General features: G+C 39.3%; 1 protein-coding gene across 5 annotated transcripts in view; it reads left to right on the forward strand.

Annotated features, from left to right (window-relative positions):
• Positions 1-19,143, forward strand: part of babam2 (BRISC and BRCA1 A complex member 2) — a 178,571-nt gene that overhangs the window by 6,572 nt on the left and 152,856 nt on the right. For all 5 annotated transcript variants that reach the window (XM_059982816.1, XM_059982812.1, XM_059982815.1 and 2 more), the window contains exons 2-3: positions 3,800-3,989; positions 7,219-7,295. In XM_059982816.1, the coding sequence (XP_059838799.1) occupies positions 3,862-3,989; positions 7,219-7,295 (205 nt within the window). In that variant the 5' untranslated portion in view covers positions 3,800-3,861. The remainder of the gene's footprint in view (positions 1-3,799; positions 3,990-7,218; positions 7,296-19,143) is intronic.

Raw genomic sequence — 19,143 nt, forward strand, 5'->3', positions numbered from 1 at the left:
GCTCTCTATCCAGTAACCTTTAAGCTATGAAGCTGCTAAATCATACCAAATACAGGTGTGTGCCCCCCCCTTTTACAAAGGTAGAGCGTTCCTATGAAACCTTTCTTAAGCCGAAATGGCGTAAAGCGAAGAACCATTAATTTTTATGGGAAAAATTTTTAAAAGCGAAAATCCTCTTTGTAATGCGAAAACAGGTTACTAATGTAGGTCTTTTGTAAAAGCGAAGCGCCGTAAAGCGGGGGACACCTGTAACAAATCATACCAAATAACACGTAAAAATACACAGCCTATATAAAGTAGAAATAATGTATGTACAGTGTAATTTCACTTACCCGAATCGGGAAAACGGTGAGCACACTGATGATGGTATTTTAGGCTGAGTTGTTGTAGGTTGGGGTGGTGGGAGGTAGAGGACTGGGGTGTCATCTCATCGTTGTCTGTTCCATCAGGGCAGGCAGGTCACCACCTTCTATGTCTGCCTGCCTCGATGTTGAAGGTCGAGGTTCGTTGGCTGATGTGGAAGGCTTGAAAAATGACAATATGCTTGACTGCTTAGCCTCGCACATTTTTCTATCATACAATTCTTTGTAAGCACTCAAATCATCCTGCAAATATTGCCCTAAAGCTACGTAACCTTTCAAAATTAAAGTCATACTTTTCTGTAATCATTGCAGCGTTGTCAATCACAGCTAAAATCTCACGCAATTTCTTCAAGTTCAGTTCCTGGACGACTTCACTTTCGGGCCGTTCACTACTGCGTTCAGTCTCATTTGTTATCCTTTCCTCTTGCAATTGCATCAGCTCTTCATCTGTCAGTTCTTGGTCATGGGATGCCAAAACCTCTTCTTCATCATTTTCGTAAACTCCCACAAACCCAGCCTCCTTAGCCAAACTCACTTTGTCCTTACTTCGTTCACCACAATGGAAACGCTTAATTATGTCTAGTTTTATGCTAAGTGTAACACCTTTATGAGCTGTTTTAGGCTTTTCTGATACCTTAGAACTCATCTTGCTAACGGATGCACAAAATAAATTGATATAAAGCACAGATGCTCACAGGCACATGTTTAAGCAATGGCAGCTAGAATGCAGTTCCAGGGGAGGAGCTTGGCTGCTCGGGATGCGCGCTGTCTTTTTTCGTAACAGTGAAAACACTTTCTGTTAGCAAAAACATGTAACGTAGGTCTTTCATAACAGCAAGGTGTCATAAAGCGAATGTTCGAAAAATAGGGGCCACCTGTAGAAGCTTATCAAAGTTTTAGATGTCATGTTGAATCTTTGCAAACTTCTAAGAAAGTAGATGCACTGCCATACTTGCTTTGTAATTGCACTTACGTGCTGGGTCCTCTGAAATGATTATAAAGAAGAATTTAAAGTTGCTGACCTTCTCCACTTCTGATCCCCCGATGAGGACTGGCTCATGGACCTCTAGTTTCCTCCTCCTGAAGTGAATAACCAGCTCTTTGACCTTGCTGATGTTGAGTAAGAGGTTGTTCTTGTGGCACCACTCCATCAGATTTTCAATCTCCATTGTATATTTTGATTCGCCATCTCCTTTGATTCGGCCTATGACAGTGGTGTCATCAGCAAACTTAAATATGGCATTGAGGCTGTGCTTAGCCACATAAGCATAAGTGTAAAGTGCAGAGGGCTAAACACATAGCTTTGAGGTGAACCTGGGCTGATGGAGATGTTATTTGCAATCCAAACTGACTAGGGTCTGCAAGTAAGGAAATCAAGGATCCAATTGCACAAAGGAGTATTTAGGCCAAGGTCTTGAAGCTCATTGGTTAGTTTTGAGGGTATGATGATATTGAATGCTAGGAGGGTGACAAAGAGCATCCTGACGTAGCATCCTTGCTGTCCAGATGTTCCAACGTTGAGTAAAGAGCCAATGAAATGGCTGTTGTGCTGGTAGGCAAATTGGAATGGATCTAAGTCACTTCTCAGGCAGGAGTTGGTACATTTCATCACCAATCTCTCAAACCACTTCATCACTTTGGATCTAAGTGTTACTGGACGATAATCATTGAATCAGGTTACCGTGTTCTTCTTTGGCACCAGTATAATTGAAGCCTGCTTGAAGCAGGTGGGTTTCTCAGACTGCCAAAGTGAGAGGTTAAAGATATCAGTGAAAACTCCAGCCAGCTGGTCAGCACAGGTTTTTAATTCTCAACCAGGAACCCCATCTGGACCAGATGTTTTCTGTAGGTTCACCTTCTGCAGGATGCTCTCACATCGACTTGAAAGACTGGAATCACAGGATCATCAGGGGCTGTGGGTGTTTGTGAAGTTGCCTCCATGTTTTGACAGTCAAAGGGTGCTTGGAAAGCATTGAGCTCATCTGGAAGTGAAGTCCTGTTGTCATTTGTGTCACTTAAAAATTGGTGAAGTGTCGACAGGGACATGCCACATTTCTTTCACCTCCTGAGAAAGTAGAGCTGTTGGTAAGCTTTCTTGATCATGACATCAACATAGTTGGACCAGGACAGGCTATTGGTGATGTTCACATCTACATATTTGAAGCTCTCAAAGCTTTCACCCTCAACACAGCTGATGTAGGCAGAAGCATCTGTACTGCCACACTTTCTGAAGTCAGAAACTAGCTCTTTGTTGACATTGAGAGAAAGGTTGTTGTCAATACACAGTGCTGTCATTGGTGAATTGATAGACAGTATTTGAGCTATGCTTAATCACTCAGTCTTCAATGTAGAGAGTAGTTCAATGAGTCCAACACACATCCTTAAAGTGCAGTTGTAGCTTCAGTATGTTCTTTCAATTTTTGTTACTATCTTTTTGAAAAAATGGCATATACAGTTGTCCATGAGATCTGGATTACATAAAGCTGCATTTTTTTTTAATCTGGTTAACTATTTAATATGCATAAATACTTCCTGTAATTGACTTATCTATTTTTTGTTATATTATCAAGCATTGCATTGTACTGCTGCCGCTAAGTTAACAAATTTCACAATGTATGCCGGGGATATTACACCTGATTGTGATCAGTTTTCTCATTTCCCAGCCACTATCGCAATTACCTTTATACATTTATCTCTTAACATCCTAGCCCAATAATCCTATCAAGGGTGCTTAAAAATATTGTACTACTACTTGCAATATCATCCCCACAAAAAGATGTGTGAAAAGTCATATTGGAGCTTATTTACCTTAGCAGTGATGGCTAAGGAAAAGTTGCCATAATTATGGATTCTGAAAGCTGAACTTTCTGTATATTTCGGAGCATTGCTATCTCTAACAAGAATAATGAGAAACTTTAGTTATCTATGACTCCTGTGGTGTTTGCTGGTCAATTAATATCTCAAGGTAAATAGACATTTAGAACAGAAGTAGAGAGATTTATTTACACTATTTTACAAATTTTTGGCCTTTTGCATCCTGGGGCTTTTTCTATTTAGTTACTTTGTACACGATTAAAATCAATTTGTTTCAGTACCAAGGATAGGTAGAGGAATAATGAAGGAGAATGGATTATCTATAAATGTAACTATAAGGAATATGATTTGCCACTTTACTCAAAACAACAATTAGTTCACTGATATTTCCTTAACTGTCATTCACATTAATGTTGGTTTGGTATTTCTGTAACCCCATATTGACATCCATTTACTCTCATAAGGCAGTCAAACAACTGAGAATGAGGAATAAATGCTACTCTTTTCACTTGCCACATCAACTTATAAAAAAATTATCCTAGTTATAATCTGAATATATATTAACATATTGTTTTGTTTTCCAGGTATTTTCTTTTATTAACTATTTTATTTTGATTATTCAGCACTGCAGAATATCCTGTTCATTAGTCTTTGACAGTGCCACTGTGGAAGCAGTTGAATAGAAATGTCACCAGAAGTTGCCTTGAATAGAATTTCTCCTGCACTTCGTCCCTTTATCTCCAATGTGGTTAGAAATGGGAAAATTGGTTTGGATGCTACAAACAATCTTAAAATAACTGATCTTAAATCAGGGTAAGTAATTGATGATTGAATGTTAAAAGTTTATTTTTAAGTCCAGTCTAGTTTATTGTCATTTAACTATATACATGTGTATAACATATATAACAATATAATGTATATGGAAATGAGACAATGTTTCTTCAAACCAGCGTGTAAAGCACAATTATACACATAATACATGATTACTTTATGAAGGTAAGTATAAAATGTACAGATGAATCACACAAAAATAACAAACTAAAGTGCATTAATATTCACTGTTGTAAGGTACAGAACAGATTAACTGGTGACACTTCGAATACAATGTGGCCGGGATTTCAGAAGCCTGATAGCCTAGGGGAAGAAGCTGTTTCGCATCCTCACCATCCTTGTTTTTTTGCATCATAGTCTTCAGCCTGATGGTAGAAAGTCAAAGAGGATGCTGAATGAAATTAGGATCGTTAATAATACTAAGGGTCTTGCGTATGCTGATGGAGGTGCTGATAGATATATTCAACATCTTTCTGGAAAAATCTATTGTTCCTTCAATTTTCAAGGTGGTAACCATCATTCCAGTGCCAAAAATGGAGACAGTAACTTGCCTAAATAACAATTGTCTGTTGGCATTAACATCAACCATTATGAAATTCTTTGAGCAGCTGATCATGCAGCATATTAATTCCTTTCTCCCGGTTACACTGGACCCAGTTCGCTTATCACTCAAATCAATCCACTGATGATACAATAGACTCTGCCCTCCACTCTGTCCTGTCCCAACTGGAAAATCAGGTCTCATATGCCAGACTGCTATGCACAGCGTTGAACACTATCATACCCCCAAAACTGGCGGGGAAACTTTCCTCACTGGGTCTCGGCACCTCCATCTGCATTTGGATACTAGGCTTCTTAAAAGAAGTCTCTCACCTCATCCCATTATTCTCCTCAAGGCTGTATGCTCATCCCACTGATGTTCTCACTGCTGACACGACTGCCGCAAGATTCAGCTCAAACCATGTCATCAAGTTAGCAGATGACACAACAGTGGTTGGGATTATCAAGAATGATGATGAGACAGAGTATAGAGAAGAAGTGGAGTGGCTGGTGGATTGGTGTGAGAAGACCAGCTGAAGCCTGAGCGTGAAAAAGACAATGGAAATCATTGTGGTCTTTTGTGGGTGCAAACAAACCATCTCCCTCTGTGAATATATGGTTCCTCCGGAGAGTGAGCTAAGTGCAACAAGTTCCTGGGAGTTCACATCATGGATGACCTCACCTGGTCCCTTGATATCACCCCCATGAACAAGAAGGCACAGCAGTGCCTCCATTTCCTAAGAAGACTGAGGCAAGCAAGGCTCTCACCCCCAACATCTTAGCTGAATTTTACAGGAGCACCATTGAGAGCGCCCTGACAAATTGCATTTCCATCTGATATGGGAATAGTCGAGCACTGGACCAAAAGTCCCTATGAAGGACTGTGAGAACAGCCAAAAGGATGGTAGGGGTCTCCCTACCATCCATTGGCAGAGTGCCTTCCTCACCAGCATTTTGTTCTGTTCGTCAAGCCAGGCGTAGAAGACATTCAGCCTCCCAGGTTGTGAAGCATCCTGGTCACTGATGCGCAGGGTAGACTTGTAATCTGTAACCCTCTGAATTCCCTGCCACTTGCACTTCGTGTTTCTGGTATCTCAGAAGTGGCTACAAATTCTCTGAGAATGTTCCCATTTTGCCTTCCTGAGGGAGCAGAAAAGCACATGCTTCACTGAGAACTCTTGCATCTTCTGATCTAAAAGCAGCATGACAATCTCTCAGCCTGGCATAGACCTCTGCAGTAAGCTATGGTTTCTGATTTGCCCTCACCCGGATGCGTTTCGTGATGCTAACATCCTCAGTACACTTCTCTATGTAGTTGGTCACAGGATCCACATATTTCTCGATGTTAATATGGTTGCCATAGGTAGCAGCCTCCCTGAACATTCTCCAGTTCATATTATCAAAGCACACCCTCAAACCTAGTTTGACCAGTTCTAAAAACAATAATAATTTAGTTTATTATTTTGTGATGTTTGTTTACAATTTCTATAATCCCAGTGTAATACTTCAACATAAGCCTACATATGAAGTGTTTCTTTCAAATGTATGTCAAATTTAGGCAGACATGAAATAAAGAAGTAGACCAATGGTTTCAGCTTATTTTTTTGTGCAAGTTTTCACATGTTATGTGGTGTTTAGTGGAAAATTGAATTGTCTTTTTTCTGTATAACTATTATTTCCAGTTTCATGGTTGTGAACTTTTCCACAATTTTATTATTTTCCCCTTCGTATAAAGGAAAAGTATTTTGGCATGCTTGCATTAAAAAGGAATGATAATATTGTTTAAATAAGCAACATGCATGTTCAATTCAAGTTATTTGCTTCAGTACCACTTGATAAAATCTTTGTATTTGTGAAGTCAAGCTGATCTGATGGTTGAAAATAATGATAAAGAAACTTGTTGATAGTAAACAGTGTGGCTTTACATGTGTAAATTTTTAAAGTCCTCTTTCCTTTACAATCTCATCATCTTTTCCTTTGTCATCTCCAGGATGCAGTGGTATCTGTCCTTCCTGTTTATGTTGCATGAAAGTTTGTGACACCACTGCTAGTTGCAATCAGATGCCAGTTGCCTATCTTTTAAAATTAAACAAATTAATTTGAATTGTTTTTCTTTGTATGTCTTTGCCCATCTTGTTTAAGAGTGCTGATGTTTCTGAGTCAGAGGTTTTAATATTAGAGAATTTAACTTGGAGCTCCAGAGTTGGTTAATGTAACTCTTTGAAGGAGCATCCCATTTTCAAAAGTACCATATGTAAGGTGCTGTGTTCAATCAATGATTCTACAAAAAGCGTGAGTTCATTGAGTACACTGGCTTAAGAAGCGAGAATTCAATTCCATTTTCATTTTCTAGTTTGCTGAGTGCAAACTAGATGCAGCGTTGTCTGTAATTTTAAGGGAAAAAAACAGGAAACTTAAAAATAATTAATTGTCAATGTTGTGCTGCAGTATATTTTTGGAATATTTTGTGAAATCGAATACAATTTTAGCCTATTCCTAAATATAAGTTCAAATAAATAATTGAACTTTGGTTTTGTGCTAAATGACTTGATTTTGTCTGAAGCAAGCTCTGTTGTTGCAAATTAGGTAGTTTTCCTGATTGTTGTTACATGTGTAACAGGAATTGTTTTCTGTTTTTATTTTAAAATCAGTCTTTGGTCCTTCCTTTCAGATGCACATCATTAACACCTGGACCCTGTTGTGACCGGTTTAAGCTGCACATTCCATATGCTGGAGAGACGCTAAAATGTGAGAATTATTTTATATTAAGTAATTCCAATAGGCTAAAAAGAAAATCTACATATAAAACTTCAGGAACAAGCTGTAGAACTTTTATGTAACTGGTTCTATTCACGACTTGTCCCAAAATTACTATTGTGACTTTTTAAACCAACATTTTGCATTTCCATAGAAAGAAACAGCTTTAGATAATTTAAGAAATTAATGTGGAAGCTGCAAAAAGTTACTGAAAGCATGATTGGAATTGTGGGATTTTAAAAGATGAACTATGAATGCCAAAGCAAATGATCAATCTAGAAAGACAGTTTGTGATAGCTGATCACGCTGCAGTGAATGGGGGTGAAGCAAGGGATAAGTGAAGTCTAAACTACAAAGGATGGAATCTAAAGCTATAAGAAGTTTTTGAGGTATTCATTAGGAAGTCTGGAAGCTATAGAAATTGCCACAGTTAAGATGAATAATGCAAAATCTGGAAAATGGAGTTTGAATAAATTCAACATGTGAAAACAGGACTCTGAGCAAGAGTATTGAGGAAGTTGAGTTAAGTGATCATGAAAGCTCAGGTTATTAATACCTGTGGTAGTGAGGTCGATAAATCTTCGTCATGATGTCATTGTACTTGTACTTTATGCCTCTATAAATTAAGTCCAAGAGCTTGTATGCTATTTGAATCATGTTTTGAAAGCCCTGCTCTTTCACTGACCATTTGTATATACTTTATTCTTGTTTGCCCTTTTGTTGATTAAAAAGCTTCTTCTCACTCATGCTACCAAATGTAACATTTCAAGTTTCTTAGCTTGGTTTTATCTGCCACCAATTTGCTATCCTTCCAGTCTATCGTGATAGTTCACGATTCACTGTGCATCCACATCATATCATCGATAAATGTAGAAATTATACACCCAAATTCTTGCTATTAATATTTAAATAGTGTTACTGGGATTTGCCATGGAAAATCGTGCTGCAAGCTTCTTTCTAATATGAAAGCAACTTTTCACTACTGTTTTGATATCCAGGCTGTTACAGCCCATTTTATTACATGTCCTTCAATTCTGCTGAGTTCTGCTTGGTCAAAACAGGACAAAATCAGCCCACCTAATTAACATGGAGCAGTACAGGACAGGACCAGGCACTTCAGCCCACTATGTCTGCACTGACTTTCAGTCCAAACTAACTAATCCTATTTGTCTAAAAATGGTCCATTTCTTTCTATTTCCAGCCTATTGATTTTTATGAGAAAATAGCGCTTAAACCTTGATATCATATCTGCTCTTACCATCTCCCATGGCAACACGTTCTAAGTACCTGATATATAAAAATATAACTTCTCTCACACCTCTCCTTTAAACGTTCCCCTCTCATTTTCTATCCATGCCTTTTAGTATTTGACATTTTCATTTGGCCAATTGATGTACTCTCAGTCACCTGCAAACTGAAGGAAGGTATTGTTGATGGTTCCCGGTTGGGATTCACAAGCACCCTTCTGCTTCAGAGGTCGTCACTTCAGACAAACAAAGACCAAGGAGCTGAATTTCCAGACACAAGATGGGCAGCGCTGTGGCATTGCAGTTTGTGTAGCTATTGTAGTGGCAGCAACCTGGGTTCATTTCCACCACTGTTGGGAGGAATTTGTGCATTTGCTTGTGAGTGTGTCGGTTTCCTCCTGGGTGTTCCAATTTCCTCTTACGTTCGAAAGGCATGCAGGGATTAGTTGGTTAATTGGTGAGAGTGTCTGCCCTTGTCATTAAGACAGTATTTGATAGTTGTGTCATAAAGGAACCACAGTAAGCAGCAAACACTACAATGCTTGGAGTTATTTTTTGCACAGGGGAAGCTGCTTGTGGTTGTTGATTTATTGCCTAGCCCCAAAACATCACTGTAGGAGCCCCTCAGATCCTTCATTTAGCTCATCTTCAGCTTCTTCATGAATCTTCCATCTTCTACCATATTGTCAGAAGTGAGGATGATGACACAATCTTCAATTTAATTTCTAACTCAGGGAATGAAATAGCCCATGTCTACATGCAGCAAGTCTACACACCATTCAGTATGTCATTAAAATTCTGCAACTAATAAATGGCATGTAACATACTTGTATCATGAATCTAAACAGTAATGATCTCTAAACAATAACCTTGATTCCTGCCAATGTCGAGTCCAATCAGACCCTAAAGATGTGGGAGAGACCATCATTGGTCAAAGCTAAACCAGTCAGATATACAGAAGCAGGTCAGAGGCCAAGTATCCTGCAGAGAGTTGCTGATTAATAGCTGAAAACCATAATCTACAGATAACCAATTATCTACAGGATACAGATCAGGACTATGATGAAATATTGTTTACTTCCCTGAATAAGTGTAGCTCCAACTTGTAAAACTCAATATCAAGCTACCCACTTAATTTATGCCCCATCCACTACTGAAAATATTTATTCCCTCCAACAACCATGTGCAATAGTTACAGTTGTGCTATTGACTGAGTACACCGCATAATTTGCCAGGACTGCTGTAACAGCACCTTGAAAATCTTTGCCCTTTACAACCAAGAAGAACATGAGCAAAAGTTCCATTCTGAATCACGCTCCATCCTTATTAGGGAACATATTACCATCCCTTTATTACAACAGGTCCAAAATCCTTAAATTGTCTACTCAACAGTGTTCTGTGTGTCATCTTCTCAAAATCATTTATAGATGGGTAGTGAATACTGGCCTGTCAAATGACGTGTTTCCTGAAGATCAAATAAAATATGCCTTCCGCAGCTTCATAACTAGTTATGCAAATACAAACCCCATTTCCAGAAAAGTTGGGATATTCTCCAAAATGCAATAAAAACAAAAATCTGATATGTTAATTCACGTGAACCCTTATTTAACTGACAAAAGTACAAAGAAAAGATTTTCAATGGGTTTACTGACCAACTTAATTGTATTTTGTAAATATACACAAAGTTAGAATTTGATGGCTGCAACACACTCAACAAAAGTTGGGACAGAGTTAAAATAAGATTGAAAAGTGCACAGAATATTCAAGTAACACCGGTTTGGAAGACTCCACATTAAGCAGGCTAATTGGTAGCAAGTGAGGTATCATGACTGTGTATAAAAGTAGCGTCCATCAAAGGCTCAGTCTTTGCAAGCAAGGATGGGCCGTGGCTCACCCCTTTGTGTCAAAATTCGTGAGAGAATTGTTAGTCAGTTCAAAAGGAACATTTCCCAACACAAGATTGCAGAGAATTTAGGTCTTCCAACAGCTACAGTACATAATATTGTGAAATGATTCAGAGAATTCAGAGATATCTCAGTGCGTAAAGGGCAAGGTTGGAAACCACTGTTGAATGCGTGTGATCTTCGAGCCCTCAGGCAGCACTGCCTAAGAAACCGTCATGCTACTGTGACAATTATAACCACCTGGGCTCGGGAGTACTTCGGAAAACCATTGTCACTTAACACAGTCCTTCGCTGCATGCAGAAATGTAACTTAAAACTGTATTACACAAGGAGGAAGCCATACATCAACTCTATGCAGAAACTCCGGTGAGTTCTCTGGGCCCGAGCTCATCTCCGATGGACCTAAAGACTGTGGAACCGTGTGCTGTGGTCAGATGAGTCCACATTTCAGCTAGTTTTTGGAAAAAACAGGTGTCAAGTTCTCCGTGCCAAAGATGAAAACAACCATCCTGATTGTTATCAGCGAAAGGTGCAAAAGCCAGCATCTGTGATGGTATGGGGGTGCATCAGTGCCCACGGCATGGGTGAGTTGCATGTATGTGAAGGTACCATTGACTCTGAGGCGTATATTAGGATTTTAGAGAGACATATGTTGCCATCAAGGCAATGTCGCTTCCCGGGACGTCCATGCTTATTTCAGCAGGACAAAGCCAGACCACATTCTGCACGGGCTACAACAGCGTGGCTTTGTAGACACAGAATGCATGTGCTTGACTGGCCTGCTGCCAGTCCAGATCTATCTCCTATTGAAAATATATGGCGCATCACAAAGAGGAGAATCAGACAACGGAGACCATGGACGGTTGAGCAGCTGAAGTCTTATATCAAGCAAGAATGGACAAAATTTCCAATTGCAAATCTACTACAATTAGTATCCTCAGTTCCAAAACGATTAAAAAGTGTTATTAAAAGGAAAGATGATGTAACACAATAGTAAACATGCCTCTGTCCCAACTTTTGTTGAGTGTGTGGCAGCCATCAAATACTAAATTTGTGTATATTTACAAAATACAATTAAGTTGGTAAGTAAAACTATTGAAAATATTTGTACTTTTGTCAGTTAAATAAAGGTTCACGTGAATTAACATATCACAGAGTTTTGTTTTTATTGAATTTTGGAAAATATCCCAACTTTTCTGGAAATGGGGTTTGTAACATTTTTTTCTGCCTTCCTATCTGGACATTGTATTTACTGTAAATATTGTACATTTTCTTCTTTGGAAGTCATAAATAATTAACATCTTTCATTGAAACCGAAAAAAGCTGTGAATTTTCTATTTTTGAGCCTAAGAGTTTCCACTCCATGATCTATGATTTTTGAAGTTCTCAGCATGTTTTACATTGACTAGTTCAAATATATTTTGGTGTTGTATTATAAAGATAAAGCATAGCTGAAGCCAGGTTGGTTACAGGATAAATAATATCTTCCAGATGGAAAAGCTGGTTAGATAGATGAAATAGGTTTTCATGCGTATAGACCGCTGCTTGTAATTATTACTGCTTATGGGCTTTTTAACGAGAGTGATATTTTTCCTAATTTTTTTTTGCTGTTTTACGATATACTAAATATAACATTCCTTGAGCCATTAAATGAATAGAACACCTTGTTATTGTTTAAAGAAAGACTTTTCTTTCAAACTTCTCTAGTGGGTGACTCAGTGACACAAGATGTAGTCTACTGTCTCACACTGAAAGGCCTGAACAGAGTTGATGTGGAGAGGATGCTTCCATTAGTTGGAGCATCCATTAATCTCAGATCCAAGGGCACAGCCTCAAAATAAAGGGATGTCCCTTTAAAATGGAAACTAAAATTGGAAATTGCTCCATCTCGGATCGTAAGACCCTGCAGCGGATAGTGAGGTCAGCTGAAAGGATATTGGAGTCTCTCTTCCCGCCATTATAGACATTTACACCATACGCTGCATCCACAAAGCTAGCAGCATTGTGAAGGACCCCACACACCCCTCGTACAAACTCTTCTCCCTCCTGCCATCTAGCAAAAGGTACTGAAGCATTCGGGCTCTCACGACCAAACTGTGTAACAATTTCTTCCCCCAAGCCATTAGACTCCTCAATTCCCAGTGTCTAGTCTGAGACCAACTTACACACACACACACACACACACACACACACACACACACACACACACACACACACACACACACACTCCCCCTCTCTCCTGAACACCACTTCATTCCCTTTGCATTTTTTGCTAATTTCTTTCTCATTTCCTGCTAAAATATTGTTTACATTTACATCATTGGTTATTATATTGTAATTTACTCTTTACTGTGCCTATTGTCTTGTTTATTAATTATTGTTCTGTCTTGCACTGTTTTCTGCATTTTATGTAGTCCCGTGTAGGTCTGAAGTCTAGTGTAGTTTTGTGTTGTTTCATGTAGCACCATGGTCCTGGAGGAACGTTGTTTCATTTTTACTGTGTACTGTACCAGCAGTTATGGTTGAAATAACAATAAAAATGACTTGACTTGAGAAGGAATTTCTTCAGGTAGAGGGTGATAAGTCGGTGGAATTCATTACAGAGAGCAGTGTGTAGGCTAAGTTATTTGATTTATTTAAGGCAGAGATTGATAGGTTCATGATTGGTAAAAGGGTTGAAAGTTGTAAGGAGAAAACAGGAGAATGGGTTAAAAATAAGTCAGCCATAATCAAATGGCAGAAAGTCTCAATGGGCTGAATGGCCTAGTTCTGCTCTTATATCCAATGGTTTTAGACCAGTTACCCAGCCAGATTTGATTCTGATCTCTGCTGTTTGTGTGGAGTTTGTATGTTCTCCCTGTCATCCAGTTCACCTGCTACCCCCAACGTGCTAAAGATGCATTGATTGATAGTTGAATTGTCCTTGGCACAGATCGAAAGCAAACGAATCAGGGTAAAGGGAGTTATTCAGAGAAATAAAATGGGATTAGTGTCATTGCATGCCTGACAATTGGCAGGGATGTGGAGGATTGTAGGATCTGTTTCATACTACCTGTATATGTCTTCACAGGCCAGAAAATTGTTTGCTCTTTGATGATGATGCTTGGGAGTATACACAACTTGCATAAGTCAGTGGTTTTTCAAACAATTATGTGAACCCAAAAGCTTTTCAAGTGCAGAAGAAAAGCCTATTTGAAATCAATACTTAGTGTACCAGAAACTAGCAAATGAGTTTTTTTCGTTCTGAGCATGTCCAGTCTAAATGCACCAGTCATTAAACATAGAACAGAATAGTAGAGCACAAGAGCAGGCCCAATGGCCGATGATATTGTGTTAAACTAGTAATTAAATACCAAACTGTACTTATCTCTTCTGCCTACACAATGTCCCTATTCTATCACTTTCTGCGTATTCATCTGCATGAGAACCTATTATACATCTCTGTCATATTTGCCTACACTGCCATCCCTGGCAGCACATTCCAGGCATCCTTCAGTCAGTGGAAGAGATCAGATAATAGGTTTTCATGCCGAGGCCATCTTCCCAAGTATATCCCTCTTGGCTCTTTTCAACACCCTCACATTGAGTTTTTGGATCTTTGCCCTTTCAGATGATCTCACACCCCATCTGCACCTTATTGAAGAATTTAATGCACTACTGTGTTTTGCATGAATGTAATAAAGACAGTTGGAATACATTGTTCCTGCACTTCAGTGATGATCAAAGAGCAAGTACGAGGGATGATTGATATGTTTGTGGCCTAAGGTAGAAGGAGTCAATTTTAGAAAACTTAGCACTTTTATTTTTCAACATAGTCCTCTCCTACACGTACACGCTTAGTCCAGTGGTCGTGGAGTGTACGGATCCCTTTGTAGAAGTGGTCCACAGCAGAGGTGATTGATAGGTTCGTGGCCTAAGGTAGAAAGAGATGAGTTAACTTCAAACTCATCTTCTACCTTAGGCCTCAAACTTATCAATCACCCCTTCTGTGGACCACTTCTGGAGGTCCAAGATGCCAGCCTCTACAAAGAAGGGATCTGTAAGCTCCACGACCACTGGACTAAGTGTGTACATGTAGGAGGGGACTATGTTGAAAAATAAATGAGCTACGTTTTCTAAAATTGACTCCTTCTACCTTAGGCCATGAACTTATCAATCACCCCTCGTACCTGCTAGTAGCAGTTACTTGCAATGGCAACTTATTCTCAATGGGGTTGTGAAGAGTCAAACTGAATAGAGAAACTTATTCCATTTTTAGTAGTTTGCCAGCTTTATATTGAAACAGCTTTAGAACATAAGAAATCGGAGCAGGAGTAGGCCACCCGGTCCATCGAGCCTGCCGCACCATTCAATAAGATCATGGTTGATCTGTCCGTAAACTCAGCTCCATCTACCTGCCTTTTCCCCATAACCCTTAATTCCTCTACTATGTAAAAATCTATCTAACTGTATCTTAAATATATTTACTGAAGAAGCCTCAACTGCTTTCCTGGGCAGAGAATTACACAGATTCACCAGTCTGAGGAAAAACAGTTTCTCCTCATCTCCATCCTAAATCTTCTCCCCTGAATCTTGAGGCAATGTCCCCTAGTTCTAGTCTCACCTACCAATGGAAACAGCTTTCCTACTTCTATCTGATCTATCCCTTTCAAAATTTTGTATGTTTCTATAAGATCTCCTCTCATTCTCCTGAATTCCAGAGAGTATAGTCCCAGGCAACTCAATCTCTCCTCATAGGTGAATCCCTTCATCTCTGGAATCAACCTTTGATATAACAAAAATAGAAGCCGAAGCAAGCCATTTGCCCTTACAGTAGTGGTTGCCAACCTGTCAATCGCAATCAACTGGTCAATCTTTGAGACTTTCCCAGTAGATCCCGAAAAAAAAAAGAAAAAAAATTACACAAATACTGTTGAGAGATTGTTTCTGGGTTGCGGGGTTTTAGTTACAATTTTTCTGTCCACTGTGCATGCCATGTAGCTCCCTCGCACTACACAGTATAATTCAGTGGTCCCCAACCAAGGAAACAATATGAATCAGCTGCACCTTTCCTCATTCCCTGTCACACTGACTGTTGAACTTGAATGCATGCGAGGTCATCAGTCACCTAAACGCAGTGACACCCTCGCGCCAGGAATCACTGGTTGGCCTCGCGTGACCAGTGGGATATGCCGTTGGTACTGGCCTGAGCACGGACAGATGTGCGCCGCCTCTGAACCTGTTCACACCGAATGTTCGTGGGGAACCTGCTGCTAAATATTCACAGATGACCTAATTCGGGCTCAGGGTTTCATAAGCAGCAGAGCAGCTACCTCGTTGTGATCTACTGAAACAAACTTTTGTCGGCTGATAGATCGTACAAGAGGGGCGGGCGGGTGCCCTGTCCACCAAGGTGTCTGACGGCAGATGGGCAGGAGGCTGTCTAATGAGGCAATGAAGTCCTCAAAACTGTTTCAGTACCCTGAGTCCAGGCACCCTGCACTTAAAAACAAACCCGTTTGAGTTCTTCTCCAGCAGAAAAAATGTGAGCAAGCAGGACAGCAGCTAAGTGCTGAGAGCCATGAAAACTAAATTTCAGAATAGACTGGATATAAGGAACCTGCTTCAAGTATCGCTGTATTCCAGTCATGTTTAACACCTGGGGGGGGGGGGGGGCATCGGCCGGTCCGCAAGAATATTGTCAATATTAAACCGGTCCGTTGTGCAAAAAAGGGTGGTGACCCCTGGTGTTTATGCATTATTTCTACTTCCGGGTTGCCAGGCTTTACTTCTGGTCTTTCTGCGCATGCGTGTAACTAATCGATTTGGGGTCAATTTCGTCTTTCACTAAGGCTGAGGTAGGGGATCTTGAGCTTAAAAATGTTGGTGACCACTACCTTGCAGCTACTCCATCATTCAATAAGATCATGGTTGATCTTTTCTTTCAGTGCCACAGAACTTCCACAACCTTCGAGAGAATTCCAAAGATTTGGTACTGTTTCCTCACCCGGTCCTGAAAGTTTGATCCTTATTTTGAGACTGTGATCTTTGGTTTTAAACACTAAGCAAGGGAAATACCATCTCTGCACTTGTCTTTCGAGCCCTGTCAGAATTGTGTGTGTGTTAAAACAAAATTGCCTTTTATTCTTCAGAAATCTAGAAAGTGTAGGCCCAGTCCATAAAATCTCTTGCCAGAAAATACACCCACATATCAGAAAATAATTTGATGCAATTTTGCTGCGGTCCCTCTATGCTCTTACTTGGACAGGGAGATGTGAGCTGTACACAGTATTCCTGGTGTGGTCTCTCTTCATTATTTGCATAATTTCAATAGAATGGCTTTAATACTACTTTCACCATGATTAAGATGAGGAACAGAGCACATGGTTGAAGTAATATAACAGCTGTTGTATGCGAGTTATTGCTTGGATTCCTTTAACTGGCTGACTGCATAGTATAGTAATCTATCAAGTGTACATTCTACATTCTACAATCTACATTCATACATCAGTAAACAGTGGATTTAAAGGTTAATTAAAAGTACTATGTAGATCAGTAGTGATTTATCATTCATTCACCTGTGCATCTTTGATAAAACACATATATAAACTAAAGATAGATTTCTAAAGATCAGCTTTATTTGTTTCATGTAGAAGCAAACATGAGGTGAAATTTGTTGTTTGTGTCAACAACCAACACAGTCTGAGGATTCGGGGATAGCCTGCAAGTGTCGTCATGCTTCCAGTGCCAACATAGCGTGCTCAAACTTAGGAACACTAACCTGGAGGAAACCGGAACACCCAGAGGAAACCCATACAGTCAAGGGGACGATGTACGAACTCCTTTTAGACAGCAGCAGGAATTAAAACTCGATCACTGGCACTGTAATAGTGTTATAGATTACAGCTGCACAATCATGCCATCCACTAAAAATTATTACTCCTCCTGACCTGGGACTACTTAAAAAGCAGTTCTGCTTTAGGGTGGCATCAACAAAATAGCAGTTTAGATGTTTGGTTGAAGCAAAGGAGAAAAAGATTATTCGAAATCGAAGCAACAGTATGATCATGTACTGTCATTTGTTAAGCTTGTGTCTGATCGTCTACCTCAATCCCATTCACTCCACTATCTCTTTATCTCATGATTCCCATAATATCCAGACATCTATTGACTTATTTTGAAATGAACTTGATGACTGAACCTCCTCAGCTTACCCAATCAGAGAATTCCAAAGTTTTGCCAACTTTTGCGAACAGACATTCCTGTTCTTCTCAGTACTAAATGGCAAACCTCCTATTCTGAAATGTTGACCTTTGGCTTTACGCTCCTGAATGAGAAGCAGTAAATTTTTACAAAGAATCAAGTATTTCATATGCATAGCAAATTTTACAACTGAGGTTCATCATACTGTAGAAACTTCTTTATTCTGAATTTAAAACACCTAGCTTGAGTTTTTAGCTATATTCTAATTCTGTGTTTACTGTTATAGATGGGATGCAAACAGAATTAATTATTAAAAACCCAAGTAATGCAAGCATTAAGAAATATTTAAACTGCTTCAGGGCAATGCACTTTAGGGAGAAGGAATATTGTAAAATAATAATTGTCTTTAGGTTTTAAGTAGCTAAGAAATCGGTTTGTCACATATGCTATGCACTTTCTGAGCACATGAAGCATACCTTGGCATTTTATGGTATAATATACCATATTGTATATTATACAATATCCAACACTGTACTTGTTTTATCATAATTATATTGTACATTATCCTTGTGCTTTGGGAATGTCTCCATCAATAGTCTATCTGTTTAGCATATAGTGTTTATAAAAGATTTGTCCAATACCACAGGAGACGGCCTCAGAATAGAGGGAGATGAGGAGGAATTTCTTTAGCCAGAGAGTGGTGAATCTTTGGAATTTGTAACCACATAGAAGGTAGGATTCTTGATTGATCAGGGTATGAAGGGATACAGGGAGAAGGCAGGAGATTGGGGCTGCGAGGGCAAATATATCAGGCATGTTGAAGTGGTGGAGCAGACTCGATGGGCCAAATGGCCTAATTCTGCTTCAATGTCTTATTGTCATATTACTCATTCTGCTGAAATGTTGTAATTTGTTAAAGTCCAATTTAGCAAAGTCATAAGAATTGTAGTTGGATATAACAAGTATATTGCATACATGTAAAATTGTTGCTTTTGCCCCACGTTTTCCACAATTCTAATCTTCAGTGTTACCATTCGTACTACTTCAAAACAAGCCAAGCCTAGCTTTATCCCTCTTTGCCACCATCCTTCTCAACACCTACTACTGTCCAGCTCAAGAAGACTGTCCTCCATTTTTATCAGTGTGATTATAGCTCTAGCTTATACTTAGTTACAGATCTTCCCTCATGCCCCTATCACCATGTAGACTTTTCCTCATTTTGCTTGTCACGAATTTTGCATAATCATGAGTAGATATTGGCTAAGCTATTGCATGCTGTTAGTACAAAACTTTTCTGCTCTCTTATATCCTTGTATTGTTGATATGTTATTTTGAAATTCATTCTTATGAAGCTGCAGTTTCCTCCAGTTAGACCAACTGCAGACATCTAACAGTTGCTGTCTCACTTGCATCAGATTGTTCACACTTTGTCCAATTTGACTTACAAATTAAAAATACAATCTTAAATTCTCTGTCACAAACACAAGCTGCTTCCTTAGGAGATAT

This window comes from Hypanus sabinus, chromosome 10 (assembly GCF_030144855.1).
Source record: "Hypanus sabinus isolate sHypSab1 chromosome 10, sHypSab1.hap1, whole genome shotgun sequence".
NCBI classification, from domain to species: domain Eukaryota; kingdom Metazoa; phylum Chordata; class Chondrichthyes; order Myliobatiformes; family Dasyatidae; genus Hypanus; species Hypanus sabinus.